General features: G+C 40.4%; 1 protein-coding gene across 1 annotated transcript in view; it reads left to right on the top strand.

The window, feature by feature from the left end:
* Positions 1-17,174, top strand: part of ush2a (Usher syndrome 2A (autosomal recessive, mild)) — a 158,288-nt gene that overhangs the window by 70,611 nt on the left and 70,503 nt on the right. The window contains exons 39-49 of the mRNA XM_078085091.1: positions 1,017-1,157; positions 2,300-2,375; positions 2,689-2,774; positions 3,624-3,783; positions 6,828-6,990; positions 7,073-7,220; positions 9,910-10,067; positions 11,007-11,154; positions 12,883-13,038; positions 15,435-15,582; positions 16,872-17,014. Coding sequence (XP_077941217.1) covers positions 1,017-1,157; positions 2,300-2,375; positions 2,689-2,774; positions 3,624-3,783; positions 6,828-6,990; positions 7,073-7,220; positions 9,910-10,067; positions 11,007-11,154; positions 12,883-13,038; positions 15,435-15,582; positions 16,872-17,014 — 1,527 coding nt within the window. The remainder of the gene's footprint in view (positions 1-1,016; positions 1,158-2,299; positions 2,376-2,688; positions 2,775-3,623; positions 3,784-6,827; positions 6,991-7,072; positions 7,221-9,909; positions 10,068-11,006; positions 11,155-12,882; positions 13,039-15,434; positions 15,583-16,871; positions 17,015-17,174) is intronic.

Raw genomic sequence — 17,174 nt, 5'->3', positions numbered from 1 at the left:
ATGCCATGTACCAGGCAACCATGTCGATGTCTCCTTGGCAAGTCCCCAGCCTTAGGAGATTGTCTCCATTTGGAACAAGACACTCAGGACTACCCCAATGATGTCATACCCTGGCATTGCTCCTTTTTTCTCCCTCCCTCGCTCTCCCTGTTGCTCACTTTTCGATCTTTCCCCACTTCATCTTTTATGATGATGATGATGTCTGCGTCCCTTACTGCTATTCGTCCCTCCTCTCATCCACTCTGCCATGTCTCCAGGCAAATATGAAGATGAGCTCTGTCTCCAAGTGTGTCGGAGTCTCGCCCGGTGCTCCCGATTCCCTCTCTTTCTCTTTGCCAGACATTAAGTCCACCGTGATAAAGCTTTTTGTTAATTTATGACGGCCCCAACACCTGACTACAGAATTACACCAACGGCTGAAAAACACAGAAAGTAAATGAGGGTGTAATGGCAGCGGAGTGGGGCCCTGGCCCTTAATTGAATTAAAAGACATGGGTAACAGAGAGAGAAGGAAGAGAGACAGGTTGACTGCATACAGAGGGTGAGGAGGAGAAGAGGGGGGGCGTAGAAGAGTGACTCAAGAATTCAGAAATGAGCGGAGAGGGCAGACGGCTAGGACAAAAAATGTCAGACAGGGACAAACGAAGCCTTACAATTAGAAGAGACTCTCCTTGCGTGCCAAGCCCAGCCAGTTTGCTTAGCAACAGTGACACGTGGAAACAAGTAAAGCAATAAAATTGCCCCATTGAACAAGATTGATACCTACTTTAGTAACAACGGTTTTCAACACAAAGTCAAAGGAGAAGGTTAAAGGCATAAGGCGGGGCTGCAAAAAACGAGTGTTAAAGGAAACGTTCACATCGTACAATAGTTGTCACTCTTTATTTCCCCAGTAGCCAATATGAGGAAAAGTCAAGCGGTGTTAAGTCACTGAGTCTTTGTTTAAAACAAAATTGAAAACCGGTTTTCTCTGCCTCACTCCCTGTCGGGTATGTTCACGCTCTCCTCTTCTTCAGGTGTGCTGCCCGGTCTCACTCCATCGACTCGATACATTATCACTGTAAGCGCCTGTAGTCCTGTTGGCTGCACGGAGAGTCTTCTTAATGACAATGGTGATGATAATGATTTGAGATCGAGCCTCACAACCCCGGAGGAAGGTATGTCTGCAAAGCACAAACGTACACACACACAGACACATGCACAGCCATACACCCATGAAAAGAATGTTTCTATCCTTTACTAGCTGCATTCATGTAGTAATGTTCGTGCAGCTGGGCACACAGACACACTTCTAAACACACTTGGACACGCTCATCCTGTCTCTTCAGGGATTTTCACTCTTAATAAGAGAGCGATGGAAAAAAAGGCCAAGACAGGGAGTCATAATGTATAAAAAGGAGAATTGTGGGAGAAGTCAAATAGCTTGATAAGGAATTACACAAAATGATGAATTTAGAGAATGAAGCACATTGCAACTGAGTGGCAGATTGTACAGAGTAATGTCTTGGAGGTCATTGTGTAAAGATTACATGTAAAAGGAAAGAAGAAGTGGAAGATGAAGTGAGAGATTTTTCTTCATGTGTTAGTCCAACACAGATTAATAGCAACTAACTGGCCTTGTTGGGCAGATAATGTGACGGCAGGGGTCAGCGCAGAGGTGGGAAAAAATCAATCTAAAGTAAAAGGAGAAAAAAACAGATGACCGTATTGATTCTCACTGAAGGCAGAGTTAAGAACCATGTAAGTAAGATCGGAGAAAGAACTTATTTATAACTCTGTTTTTTGCCAAAGACCCGTGATCATGCCCAGCACATTTTTGTTTGTTTGTCTCCAGTCTCAGTGGTGTTTTGAACAGTAAAGTGGTCTCAATTTATTAATGCAAATGGCCAATAGTGAGATTTTAATAAAACAAAAAATGTGTTGGCGATCCTGTCTCATAAACACTTAAGATGGGGAACATAAACTCACTAGTCTCACCCATGTTGTGGAAAAAGAAACTTGTGAGACATATTTCAAATGAGGCAGGTAGAGACGAAGGGGAGCAGCAGCAGCAGCAGCAGAAGGAGGGAAAGAGACAACAAAATAATGTGCTTACAAGACAACAAAACACAACATTTAAAAACTTTTACCATTCAGTGTTCAATATGAAGTATTATGTTTACATTCAAACAGGCGAAACCGATAGAAATATGGATAACATCGTGGATCAATTGCATCATTTTCTTATACCAACTAGTATATTTGTGTTAACGTACTCTCTTCCTTATAAACCAATAATAGGATTTTGATACTCTTTCAGCTCCAGATGTTGTCTTTCCCCCAGCTGCAGTCTCTTCCCCCTCAGTCCTCTATGTTACCTGGGAACCCCCCGCAAGGTAATTCAGCTCACCTGCTATTCGCATGTCCAAATCGTTTTTACACACTAGAGCTTCGTTCTTAAATTCTTTACTTATGGACGACATTTTTGGACACTTTTCTGACGTAGCAGGTAATTGACTATATAGGTTGGTAAATTTAACCAAACATGTTGTTTTAAAATTACGAACGTAGCTCCTTTTATTTACCTTACATATATTTCTCATCATAATTGAACACAACAGAGAGTTTGATATCAAATAGTAAGAATGTTACATAAAAATGTTACATAATATTTGTATCCTCATTTGATACTTCTTGTTCCGCTGATAGGCCCAATGGAGGCATTACAGAATACCTCCTCTATCACAACAACCAAATGGTCTACAGGGGGAAGGACCGACAACACAACATCACTGGTAAAGAGGAGAGAGCACGAAAGTGTGTGCTTGTGTGTACGTGTTGCGATGTTTGTGTTCCTGTAGAGGGATGGGACCTCGGTGTAAAGAGCAGGAAGAGTGAAGAAAAGCGAAACGTAGTGGGGGATTAGCATTTGAAAAGGAAAAAGGAACTCCGTCCTTACCAAGAGAATAGCACTTTGAAAAAGAGCGCTAAACACACACGCACACATAGAGATGAAGGAGCAGAGAAACGCTGCTGAGACTTCGTTGGTGCACCAGGATGTGAACGCAGTAGATACACACCATGCAAGACACACTCTCAATACAACATATGTTGACAAAAGGTATGCAGAGAGGTACACAGACTCACAAACCGGAGAGTTATTTTATATGACATTTTATGAGCAGAATAATTAACACTCATTTGATTTTTACCATCACGCATACACACGGTTGGCACAACATCACGCTGCCCAACAGTGTTGTGTGCGTTAGTTAATGAATGCATGAGAGCACATATCATCCATGCTGGGTTAATAATGCAGAGTGTCTGATGTTCTCCGTGATTGGAAGGATTATGGACATTGTAATTATACAATATGCAAGAATAGATTGAGTTGCAGATTGTCACAGTGAAAGGGATGGAGAACAGTTTTGAGGCAAACATGGACACCAGGACTCAGAAACTGAGCTAAAAGGAGAGAGGGAGATACACCGAGGAATGAGTGAAAAAAGAACATACTTAGGAGATTTGGACTTATATGAGGGTTGAATCTTTATTATTAATGCTTTTTAGCGATCAATGTGTTTCTTCCTATTTTCACGTCGCTTTGTATCTCGCTGTCTTGGTGTGTGTGTGTGTTTCAGGACTTCGTGTCTATTCCACCCATGTCTTGGTTCTGAGCGCATGCACAAAAGTAGGCTGCACCAACAGTTCACAAGTCACTTTGCTGACCTCTCAGCTTCCTCCAGGGCCCCTACGCAGACCACGTCTTACACTACTTGACTCGCGGACTATTCTGGTGGAGTAAGTGCATGCTCACACGCACGCATATACCTATAATGCACATACTCACAGAGGCCTTTTTGTGAAACCTTTTCAGCGTGAAAAGGACATGCTAAGAATAAAAGGGGCTTAAGGAATGTTATCGCTTTTCATTATTTACTTTTACATGTTGCGTGTGTGTAAAATACAAAGCGGCACACCGAGCCTGTGACCTTCTGCAGTAGTGTTTAGAGTGCAGAATATTCTTCTGTACTTGACCTTCCACCTCGACAGGGAGGGGACAGAGGAAGATAGATCTCTGCACTTTTTCAATCAAGCTCATGGGTAAATGTTACTGGTTTTTGAGTGTGAGTATTTAAGAGTCCATCTGCGTAAAAGCCATTAGTGTCCTGACTGTCACTTACAGTGGGACTCACACTGACGCACACACATACATACACAGGCATATCCCCACACACTTAAACAATGGACGGATGCTGAGTGTCGAATGGTGAATGTGCCTGTGGTTGAGATGTGGTGATCTTGGTTATGATCGATTTCCTTGGATCGGCAGCGTACATTTATACTGCACACAAGCATATCAGCAATGTACTGCAGGAGTAGCTAAGCCTCATTCATGAACACTTTATATACAGTAGAATCATTTGAAAGAAAGAAAACACTGTAAATCAGCATCTTTCTCTAACCACACGTAAATAATTACAAATATTTAATATTGTTTATGGATGCACAACAGTCATATCCTCTCCCAATATAAACTTTACATGAATTGAGCAGTTATTCTATTCAAAGTAAACAAGATTTCACTTTGTTTTTTAACCATGTAGCTCAATACAATTGACAGCAAAAAAAGAAAATTACTTTGCGTAATACATTATCCATGAGATTAAGCTGCCAGCAGGGATTTGTTTTATAGTCGTTTAAATGTGTTTCAGCTATATATTCAGCAGGTGTGGGAAGTCTGGGTATTGCCTTGTTAGCACATTGGTAATAGGAAGAGGTTGAGAGATCATACTTGGTCAATATCTCTCCATTGTGTCTGTGAAAAAAGCTGTGAGAGAAGGAGAGAGAGAGGTGTAGAACTACTGAAGAATATGTGAAGGAAGAGATATTTAGTGAGTTTGAATTGAAAGAACGTAGATAAATTTTAAGGTGTGTGTGTGTGTGTGTGTGTGTGTGTGTGTGTGTGTGTGTGTGTGTGTGTGTTTGTGTGTCTATGAGAAAGGTTGAGGGTTAGAGACTGTGAGAAAGGTTGAAGAAGACTGCAGGATGCGAACAAAACAATATCAGCAGATTTATCCCTGACCTCATCTAACACCACCTGACAGAAACACGTTTATAAACACACAAAGACATAACTGCAACAATACTACCCCCGAACAAATATATAACAAAAAAACACTGATGGGACACTTGACATTTTGAGAATAGAGGTCAATTTCCTTTTGGTCTGTGTCCTTTGTTAATGGTAAACATGTCAATGGGTTGCCAGTAATTATGGTGCCACTCTTTTTTGAGTCTGCAACATGAGATAAAATCAGGAAACATGGGCAGCAAGAAAGGTGCAGGAGACAGGTTGTCCCCTCATAGATTGTAAACCACGAATGGAACCTGTTGCATTGCACGTGGTTTTTAATTGAATGTTTCCGAGAAAGAACTCGTCTGTTTCATTCTCATTTTATAAGGTTTTTAAAAATAATGGTTTTCTGAAACCATTACCAACTTGAATTATATTTCAGATTATTAAAACTCCCCTTTGATTTAGTTTTTCAAAAGTGGACATACATCACACTGTCAATCGACAGCATATAAATCTTATAATAAATGGGATAGATTAGCCACAATGGCTAATTGTGGGCTAACACACACTCATCAGTCTTTCAAAAACTGGCTGTTAATGAGAGGAACCAAGAAAGGAATCCATCACTTTTCAAAATGACCTCCCACCGCGACTATAGGAGGGATGGTTTACTTTTAGAATAAGAGTAAGAATTGCAGAATTATTTATAAAAATGAATGTTTTACTGTTTTATTTAAGAAAGGTTTACCTGTTTTCTTATTCTCAAAATCTTCAGATACTTTGGATTTTGTATAAGTGAAAAGGTCAACTAGGTACACAATTTACAAAATACAAGCACTATTTCAGTCCAGTGACTTACATACATACATTCAAAGCACCATTACAGCCCAGCTTTTAGAGTTTCCCGTATCACAACTTTCTGTATGAAATCATTTGTTCATAGCTTGAATATCCGTCCTACAGCAGAAACAAACGCAAATAAAATTACATTTAAAAGTACCATGGCTACATGCTCATCCAGTCATATTTAGCAGCTCTTACTATCCCATATTCGAATAAATATAAAGCAATCATAGTTTACTATTAATTAAGCAGGTGAAATTATTAAATCCAATCTTTGTTATAGTTTAGTCTTTATAGCTGAGATCGGGTCCTTATTGCCTCTCATTTCTCTCACATTTTGCAATGGGTAGATGACAGGTTTCTATTTATAATTGCAGTCTCTCGTCCTCTCTCTCTCTCCGTCTCTGTTGGGGATGACCTTCGTGTTCTAAATATAGAAAAGGAGACACCTCTATCTGACAGAGGAAACTGTGTGGGGAGTAAAAGCACTTGTTTTGTGTTTTATCTGTTTACAAAAAGCAACTATAATAAAAACATTTGTGTATATATTCATGTGCACATTCTCAGACACAGATTTCACAAGCCTTTTTATTCCAATGGAATCTGTGGTATTTCTAGCAATAATTTAATAAACAAAATATTTAACAAACATTTTAATTACATTGACACAATACAATGTGTGTTCTAAAATATTTCCAGCAGTTTTAAGGTAGAAATTATAAAGACCAGGCTGCTAATCAGACATCATAATGCTACTGGGATTGCTGGATACAATTTTAGTATCTCTCCAAATTTATTTAGCCACTAAACAATATAATAACCTTATTTTGAAGTTAACTTGACACTCATGTGATACTCTTTAATCTGAATTGAAGTTGCTCGAGTACATATATATATCTCTGACGCCTTTCTTTCTCTCCAGGTGGTCACGTCCCTCTCATGTAAATGGCGTTTTGGATTTTTATTCCATCTTCCTGTCACTGGAGGGTGCGGAACCTGTGTTAGTCTATAACAGCTCTGAACTTTTTGAAGACCACACACTGCGCGACCTAACCCCAGGAACAGTCTACAGCATCACGATCGCTGTGAGTCCCTCACTCTTTCATCTTTTCGATTTGATTCTCTCGTTCACAAGCCCATTAATGCCTGGCCGTGTGTTTACACCAGGCCTGCACAGGAGGCGGGTGTACCTTAAGCCCTCCCGGCCGGGCTCAGACTGAGGAGAGCACCCCAGAGAATGTCCCCGCACCGCTGGTCACGCCTCTGTCCCCAAATGCACTCAACGTCAGCTGGACCCCTCCAGATACTCCGAATGGTAAGGGAAAGAGCTCTTAATCTGACAATTATAGCCTGAAACACTCAAATAAAAATAAATAAATTAACAATTGTTAATCATTTTTGATGAATTATCAACAGTGTTTGGAATGAAAGATTATAACGAAATACAAGCGGACACATTCCAGCTTTCAATAATCCATTTTAACATATTATAATAAGTTTTTTTTTTATAGAATTATATTAAATTGATCAGAGAGATTAAATATATATTTACGTGGTTTGTGTTTGCCCGGACTATCACGTTCATAAAGACCCATTCCATTGCACAGGCCTCCCGTACATGTGAGCATGAAACAGGTGAAAGTTTCCCTTTGAGCGAGAGGAATCAGATGAGTGTGCAAGAGATAGATAAAACGGATAAAGAAAAGGGGTGGACATTGAGGACTCAGATAAAACAGGGGAAGAGACAAAGACGGGGAGAGAACATAAAATTGGAGACCAACGGAGACAGGGAGTCGGCCGGCTGTGGCTCACCAAGCTCCTTTAAGTGGATGAAAAGTGCTCCCTTTTGACAGAATAGAGAACTGCAGGCAAGAAGCACATAGACAGCGAGTGCCATTCTCTCTTGTTGTTCTCATTCTTCTTACCTTCATCCAATTCACTTGCAGGCAATTAGATATTTAATGTATATTGGTGGGGATTTTAAAATAATTTTAATGGACTGAAATGTCAAGAAAGATTTGCCGGGGACTATTAATTGTGAGCATAAAGAGACTGAAAGGAAAGTAAATGGAAAGTTTCCTGCACAGTACAGTTTGGGAAGCAAAAGTGATAATCAATCAATATTATTCTATCTGAAGAACATGTATTCCATCAACAATTTAAAAACCTCCAAATATTGCCAATAGTCTGAAACTGTAAGAAAGCATTGGCTTGCTCTGGGCCTTGTCAAATTAGAAGAAAAATAACATTTCTTTTGTATAAAATGATTCACATTCAAATTGAATCGAGCAATTTAATAGAAATGTAGAACTTGAACAGAAAATAAAAATAAACTGTATACTAAATCTAAGCACAAAGTACATACAAACAACTAAAATACAGTAGCTTCAAGTAACAGCCTACAATTTTTCTTTTTAATCTTCAAAACTTTATTTTTTACAAATAAAAAAAACATTCTAAGGACTATATATACTGTAGAATGCATTGATGGTTTAAAACCATCTAACAATTTCACAGTCTGTAACATACAACGCACCGCCCCATATTATCAAATGTTACTGCCATCCTCGTTAAAGTAATTCTGTAATGTGTGTGTGTGTGTCTGCGTGTAATGTGAATTGTGTGTGTTTTACGCTCAATGCCACATGAGTGCATTTCGCACCATAAACCATGTGATGTGTGTGCATATCAGCCCGGATGAATTAAAAGCTTCTCTCATCTGATGACAGAAATTTAAAACAAGGAGACACTTAATCATGATTACCCGATTATCTCATGCTTAAAAAGCTTTAATTTTTACTTAAAGAAAGGCTCAGAGCTTTCTTTTTTTTCCATTTACTCTTTTTTTGTCATAAATGGACAGCAACAATGATGACGATGATGATGATGGGTTCCAGAGGAGTGAGATTCTGTCTCTATCTCTCCCCCCTTCTCCCCAATTCCGTAGGGATTTGTGGGGGATAATCCTCTCGGGGATTAGGTTGGGGCAACACGCAGACAAAGAGGGGAAATAAGCCTGTTATGCATTCGCTGCTTCATTTCCCAACCTGTCTTTATTACAACCTATACTGATATGGGCTTATTCGCACACACACAAGCACACAGCGACGTCCACACACACACACATACACTCTCACACGCGTGTGATTGGCCACATTAAGAGCTTCCCAGATGTAGTTGCCGTCCGTGGGGTTTCTGTGTCTTCATTTTCCTGATAGTGTGTATATCTGTATTGAGCAATAATAAAACCCACACATGATTAAAGCGGAATAGACTCTTAGTTCTCAGCGCTGATCTCTTGAGCCCTCTGTATGCATTTTTATTAAGGGAAAGCACATTTGGCACCGTACTGTTTCATTTTTTTTTTATTAGGTGAATGTAATGTAATTATTGTACGTGTATGTATGTGTGTATGGACATGTGTGAGTTCCCATCTTTGCGTGTGTGGATGAGTGCTCACTTATTTGCACCCACAGTCGTGTGTGCGCATGTTTGCTCCGGTAGTACTGTCCTTTTGAGGGTCTTTATTGTCAAAACGCCTGTGGATACAGTTTGAGTTCACACAAAGACACATTGACTGGTACTAAGTCAGTTTTTATTTGCATTGTACTGCAGTAATCCAGACTGCAGAGCTCACTTTGTGACTGGAATAACTGAAACATTTTTTGAGTAACCAATGGCAACAGAACATCACAAACAGACCATCAGACCAAGAAACCAAAGGGATGTCACAATCAAACGTGTTTAAATGAATGGATTTCGAAGCATGAATGAACAACAAAAAACCTGACACTATACAAATGTTTCATTTCAAAGTCTGTCGTTAGAGTCAGGGTGATGGTGTTATGTGGACTGATGTGTTCCAGGGCAGCAAATGAAGGGCACATTAGTTATGTTAGCAAGACGGATTGTGTGTTATACAATAAACTCCTTCTGGGACAATAATCACTAAAGCTTGTCTACGATTACTTAGGATGACTAAAACCAGATGTGCTTTCTTTCAGGCATTATAACCAGCTATGGTCTCTGGCTGGATGGAGCGCTCATTTCAAACTCCAGCTCCTCCCTGAGGTTCCTTGTGGTCGAGGGACTCTCCCCGTGGAGCCGACACCTCCTCAGGTTGCAGGCCTGCACAGCGCGAGGCTGTGGCAAAGGACCGATGGTCAGTTAACTAATCCATGTATTGAATGACATCCAATGTGAAATCTTTGAAGGTAGGCAAACTTTTATCTGCAGGGTTTTTGCATTGGGATGAATCCGGTCAGTCGGTAAAACAAAACAGAGAGTAAACCAGATATTTTTGTGACACACGAAAACAAGGGACACATACGGGAATGCCTACGCAGACATTTTCAAAGTGTGTGCGCGCGTGTGCATGTTGTGTCACTGACTGTCATAAAGGTGATCGATTCTCTCGGCTCAATAACGAGGTTGGTGTGGCGACATTGACATTTGGTAGCAAATGCCACTCCACACTCGACGACGTCCCTGACGACAGGCCATATTTTGGGGCATTTTTCCAATACGGACGCCATATTTAGTCAAACGGCTGACACAGCAGAACAGGAGGACAGGAAGGAAGGGGAAGCAAAAACAGGATAAAGAGGAATAGATGACAGGATGGACGGGAAAAGGAGAAGAAAGGACTGAGGAAAGGAGGAAGTTTAGGGGTATAGGGAGTGAAATGATGAGGATGGAGTAAAGGGTCAGAGCGAAGGGAGAGATGACGTGTCAAGTGAGGACGTAAAGGACAACAGAGGAAAGAGTAACATGAGCGAGGGACAGGAGGAAAGGAGACAGAGGAAAGAAGCGGGGTGGAAAAAGAGATGGAAAGGTGCCATGAGGACGAAAGAGAGAAAGAGATTATAGACAATAAATGAGGCAGCAGTAATTTGGACCAGATGTGTAGAGTGTTTTGAACTTACACTTTGGCTGGTTGAACGTTATATTTCTCATTTCTCAATTCTCAAGTGCATTTTTTAATATTCCCTACCAGATTGTTGGATGAGATGAGGGTGGAATTATGGTGAAAAGAATGAAAATTTTAAACACCATCTCATTCAACTATTGTGTGCTTGTCTGTCTTTTATCTTTAAATCAGGTGGAGGTGCGTACATTACAGATGGCCCCAGAGGGCCCCATACTGTTGGAGCTGACCAATCAGAGCTCTCGATCGCTCCGAGCCCGCTGGACGGCCCCGCCGAGACCCAACGGGAACCTCGGCTACACACTGTACTACAAAAGCAAAGGTAACACATACAGCCAGGCGCTCTCTCTCTTTCTCTCTGACATATGCTTTCAAAACCATTTCCAATGACGGCTGACATGGTTCTTTCTAACACACCTTCCGGCAGTTATGATTATCACATCTGCCCACTATGCATCCAGCCATCCGTTATATGTAACCGCTTATCCTCTTCGGGAGGCGGGGTTGAGCCGACCTCAGCCGACATTTGGCAAAGGCGTAGGGTCGTAATGCTGTCACATTGACCTAATCTGCATGTCTTTGGACTGCTGGAGGAAGCTGGAGTACCCAGAGAAGACCCTTCACCCACGTTCAGCGTCAGGTCAATCCTGCTGAGAGACCATGTATCCCCTTTGCTTACGAGGCAGAACAAACTTAAATTATGCTTCAAATAGAGCCTGAATTGCCCACTAAGCCTGCTACATTTTTAAAGTGAATTTACTCCAGATCCAACCCTGCATAATGCACATAACTGTTAAATGTATCAGAAAGACCTCAATAACTAATCTAAAAAGCTGTGTCTTGACATTTACCTTGTTGCTAGGATGGAATTATCTTCAGTGTTAGTGGACATTAAAAGTTGCTTCCCCATAGATCTCACTTTTGCAGGTTAGTTCTCTCAAAGATTTTAAGAAAAGTTAAAACTAGAAATGAAAAAAACAAGTTTGTTTTAAAGTCTGCAGGAAATTAACAGAAATTACTATCACTATTCAGATCACAATCAAAGTATACATATTAAATAAAGTACATTTTTTGGAGATGTGTGGAGACTGATTTGTACACCTAGACACACACACACAGATGCAATCATCACCAACAGGGCACGACTGAAAGAGGAAGATGGAGTAATCGAACCTGAGTGGTGCAGAAAGGACGCGGTTTGTTTTATACTGCTGCTGACTTGAGAGAGGAAACGAGGTGGGATTCCGCGGCAAGATAGAAAGAACAAAGACGAGTATTGGTAAATAATAGTATACAGAGAGAGGAGAGATGATAAGCTCATATTTCCATAGATGTATTAGAAAGGATTGCAAGTAAAAACAACATAAGACATGAAGTGCAACAAAACAGCGTATGAGAACTGAACATACAAAGAAAAAGGGAAAATTGGACGAGATGAGAACAGGGGCACGAGGAAACGGCAGAACTCTCAATTTTCCTTAAACCCACATGCAAGTCTCTCTCTGTCTCGCACAGACACACACACACACATGGAGTCAGGGACTTTGATCTGCCCTGCACGGAGGAAGAGACGGATTAAAATGAGTGGAGAGAAGGGTGGAAGAGGTGTGGAAGAAAGAGAAAGATGGGGTTTCACAACCCCTCGATTCTTTGATACACACTGCCTTCATCAGTACCGACAAAACCGATATGTGTGTGGGTGTGTGTCCATCTAAATATATTGGATCGCCTTACATATTGTAATGTTCTGATCTTTTTTCTTTTGACTATCCTTGCATAACCTCGATGCAGAGACCTCTCTCTTTTGATCACTCTCAGTTAATCTCAGTCAGTATTCCCCCCTCTTGAACTCACTCATTCTGTTTTCCTTCTGTTCTTAAATTAGTTTTATGTATCGCCTTTTTTCAGCTATCACAGTTATCACTTTAATCAATGAATGTGCCATGAAATCAAATGTGCGAGATAATAGCGTCTTCCTGCTCACTAGTTAAATACAGCATGCTTGGCCTAAGACCTTACATGTCTCTCCTTATGTGACTCTGTCTCTTAGATGGTGAGGGTGTGCTGGATGGAAGTACAGCAGCAGGAGCCTGGTTGTCTGTGACTGACCTACACCCTTACACCAACTACATCTTCTGGATCAGAGGGTGTAACACAGAAGGTTGTGTGGAGAGCCTGCCGCTCAATGTCACTACGCCCCCAGCAGGTACTTATGCACAAAAATACAGTAAGTTATCGTTCCATCATTAGACGACAGCATACAGACCTGATTTCCCCTCGAAATCAAAGTTTTCACTGGTACTCTATAGATACTGTACATACTTATGAGATAAATGATTCTATCTTCTAATATAGAAGATGTCTTTATTGTCTTTTTCAAAATGTTTTGTCTTTTCTAAATGGTTAGAATTTGAACTGCTATTCTTATGAACTGGAAATAGCTTGCTGGGCAAAAAATAAAAAACAATTATTCAGTGAGTAACACTGACACACACAGATATTTGACTTCACTTAATGGTCAATACACATATTTTGAATTTACACAGCGTTTGTTGGTGTGTTTGTGGGTGTGGCATGGAGGCTGTTTGTGCATACTGATCAATGCCGAAGCCGATCAGAGTAGTTTGAAGATAATGATAACCAGGCAGCACTCAGACCAATAAACATATTTTACTACTAACGGCTAATGTTAAAGTGTTGCATTCGAACACACGTGCACGCGCACAAACACACTCACACCCCAACCATGTCTCACTCAGAACACGACAAAAGACTGACTTCGGAAAGTTCTGCTGTTCAAGTTCAAAACAAAGGCATAAGAAAGTATAAATTTTAAATACCAGACGTTTCCTCTCTTTCACTCTCTCTTTCTACCTCTGTGCCTCTGGCATGTCTTTAGACTTCTTTAAGGCAAACTGTCTTGATGCGTCCTTGTTCTATGAAAGAACAGAGAGAAGATAGTTGAGCAAGAGACCGAAGAGCTGAGGAGGAGGAGAGCGGAGAGAGAGAAGTGAACATAAAAGTGCATAGTTTAAAACGATTAGTGACACCTCTGATATTGTATCTGCTAACACAGCATGAGAGAGACACAGACTCACCAAAGGTGTGTGTTTTGGGTGTTTTGTGCATGTGTCCATGTGCGCGTGTGTCAGGCAATTTTGCTAATCTACTGTAGAGTTCTCTTTATTTAAATTAGAGGCTAGTGATGGGCATTGATAAAATGTAATAATAATAAATAATGGATCCATTCAGTATGGATGTCTTTTATTAATCTGTTCACATGTAAATACAATACAATATATAGATCAAATTGATGGGTTTTTTTTTAACTTTCAACATTCCTTTGTCATTTTGGATTTGTTCATTTTTTTTCCTATTTTGAATCTTAGTTGTCAACGCTATCAAGGCATCTAACACCTTAGACCCAACAGATAACATAGAAAAAGACACAAATTGGACATAACAGTAGGGAAATGAACAAAGACAGAAGACACGTTCTCATACACACACACACACATATTCTCAGAATCACTTTGGTAGGGGTTGAATTGTTGGGGCCACATCGCAGGCATGATGTTAGGTACATTGGGACATACGTCCATCTGGTCAGTTTTCGCAATCGCTATATCTCCTCACAAACACCCACGTTGGCTCCAGGATAAACTTTATTAGAATTTGGAACTCAAAGGTCAAGTTCACTGTGCTCCTAGTCAAGTGATATATTAGGATTGACAAATTTGTCACTCTGATTATATTTATTACTTTTATTACTAAATCAGTAATCATTACTTATTATGACAACCTCATAATTGCTAATTACTACAATGTCATACAAATATGTAATAGAAGAATGGATAAAGTGAAGACACTGAGCTGCCAAATCAATGATTGACAAAGACATTGTAAAGCGCTTATTCTACTTTGAATGCTTTCTCTCTCTCTCTATATATATATTGGTGACCCACCACAAATATTATTCTGAACCAGTATCAAAGAGTGTTTTTTGGCTTCTTTTATTTTGATATACTGCGCGTGTGTGTTTGCAACAGCCGTGTGTATAGTAAGACGTCTTGAGCAATCAGTGCTCTGTGGTGGAAAGAGAGCACTGTGTTTGATTGAAGGGTCACTTTCCACATCGGAGGACCTACTCTCATTTCGCATAGTCGACTGCACTACAGTCACTCTCATTTCGTCCTTCTGTTTGTTGTCCTTACCTCTTTCCCATTCTGTCTTTCCTCCTATCTCCTGTGTTTCTGTTAAGAGCACGGCCATCATACTGAATCAAGATGTTTTTACTGATTTTCCCGATGCTACCATGCTCAGCTGGAAAGGGGCGGGCATGGTTGAGAGAGCGAGGTCATCTGGTGTTGTTTGTTTTGTGTGCAGTTTATCAATGGGATTAACGTCAATACGACATTGATGTAGCTTTGCTAATCTACTTTTCCTCTTGTTCTTTTTCATGCTGTCTTTATTTCGTTTTTTCTCATTGCATCACTCCATCCATTTTCTACCACCTCCTTCCTTCCTTCCTTCCTTCCTTCCTTCCTTTATCAATTGCTGCGTCTTCTTATTACCATCATGTCTCTCTCTCTCTTTCCAAAGCCCCAGATGGATTGTCACCACCGCGGTTGGCTCATAGAACAAGTGCCAGTCTGAATGTTTCCTGGTCCGGCCCGGCTCACTCCAATGCACCGGGTCCACTCCGTTACAGCCTGCAAATGAGGACATCCCCTCAGAGGCCAGTGATAAGGTGAGCTAGACATATCGAGTCATTTATTTTTAGATGTAAAAACTGCACAGATACACGTAGATAAACAAGTGGACAAGTTTGCACATTCAAACGGTTGGAAGCAGCATTGAGAGAATGCCGCTCCTATACAACGCTCTCAGATACGTATGGCAGTACATACGCACCTTAAAAATGTGTACACATATATGCATACACAAGTACATATAACAGGGTACATTATTCAGCAAAGCCGGATATGTCACATCCATATGACAATCAGAGAAACGGTAAGGAAACGAGCTGGAGAGACAGGGGGGTGAAAAAGACAAAATATCAGAGAGCCGTGCAAAGAGGGAGACAGAGGTAGGGAAAATGTAATAGAATAAAAAGAGAGAGAGGGCGTGCATCTGATATGTATTCATTACATGCTTCCTGACAACAAATTGCAATTTAATCCAAGAAGAGGAGGCTCTCATTCTGTGGTAATAAATAAATGACTAGCTACATGTATTATATATCAGACAGCCATGCCCTCCTCCTCCTCTGCTATGGAAATCTCATTGTTCCCTGATTTATTCATTCATTCATTCATCCTTTCTACCCATCTGATGCTAAATGGTCAGCGGTCCCTCATTTATGACAATATTCTTTTACTTTGTCCTAGATTCCTTTGTATGATTATATGAAATGGCATTATGTATGACATGGGAATTTGATAAAAAGCTCTACAAATAAAGTACGCATTTCAATAGTTCGATAGTCAATGTTTAGTGACCATACAAAACTTGTTCATATAACATTACACCTAAAAGTTCTTAAATAAAAACGCGTAAAAAAGATCTCTCTTTCTTGAATTGAGTTCAGCATTGACTGTGTTAAATGACAAAAATGTATTTTCTGATGTTTTTGTAAAATTTTGTAAAAAATGTAAAATATCTTAATCTTGTGTTAGTCGCAAACCTTAATTCATTGATCTTAACAAGAATTGTATTAAAAAACGCGTTGACTTTGGGGAGCTGGAAGTGAAAAAATGCTTACTCATTTTGGGGTTCTAGGACTCATTTAATCATTATTCTTGGCCAGTAGCTGGAAAACACATTCTGGGGAGCTGTCCAGTGCTGAATCTCTTTGGCCAGGCATTAAAGAGGACAAACAATAGACGGCGAATAAATTTGAAGGAAAAAATGTTTTGGAAACATAGAAAGTAAAGAGTTGTAAAAAAGTTTTCTACATTAAATTCTCTTTCTCACTAGGCGCCTCAATCTACATAGTTTTCACTAAATGTTTGTCTCTGTGAACCTCTGCTGTAGGCTCGTGGAAAACGCAACGGAAACCTTTGCCTACCATGTGGAGGGCCTATCACCGTACACCCAGTACATGTTAAGAGTGGTGATCTCACACGCACACGGGCAGACCGTCGGCCCCTGGGCGACCCTGCGCACCGCAGAGGACAGTAAGTGCACAGACTCCCACACGCACAAGTACCCAGATAGAATATATTACACTTACTCATTACTCACAGATGCGTGCATGTACACGTTTGCACACAGCAAAAGAGAAACTGATAAATAACCATAGAAAATGTGACAGTGAGTGGCCGGCAGGCGGCTGGC

Source organism: Gasterosteus aculeatus, chromosome 12 (assembly GCF_964276395.1).
Source record: "Gasterosteus aculeatus chromosome 12, fGasAcu3.hap1.1, whole genome shotgun sequence".
NCBI classification, from domain to species: Eukaryota; Metazoa; Chordata; class Actinopteri; order Perciformes; family Gasterosteidae; genus Gasterosteus; species Gasterosteus aculeatus.
Note: the sequence above shows the minus strand (reverse complement) of the source record. Positions and strands in the feature narration are given on the sequence as shown.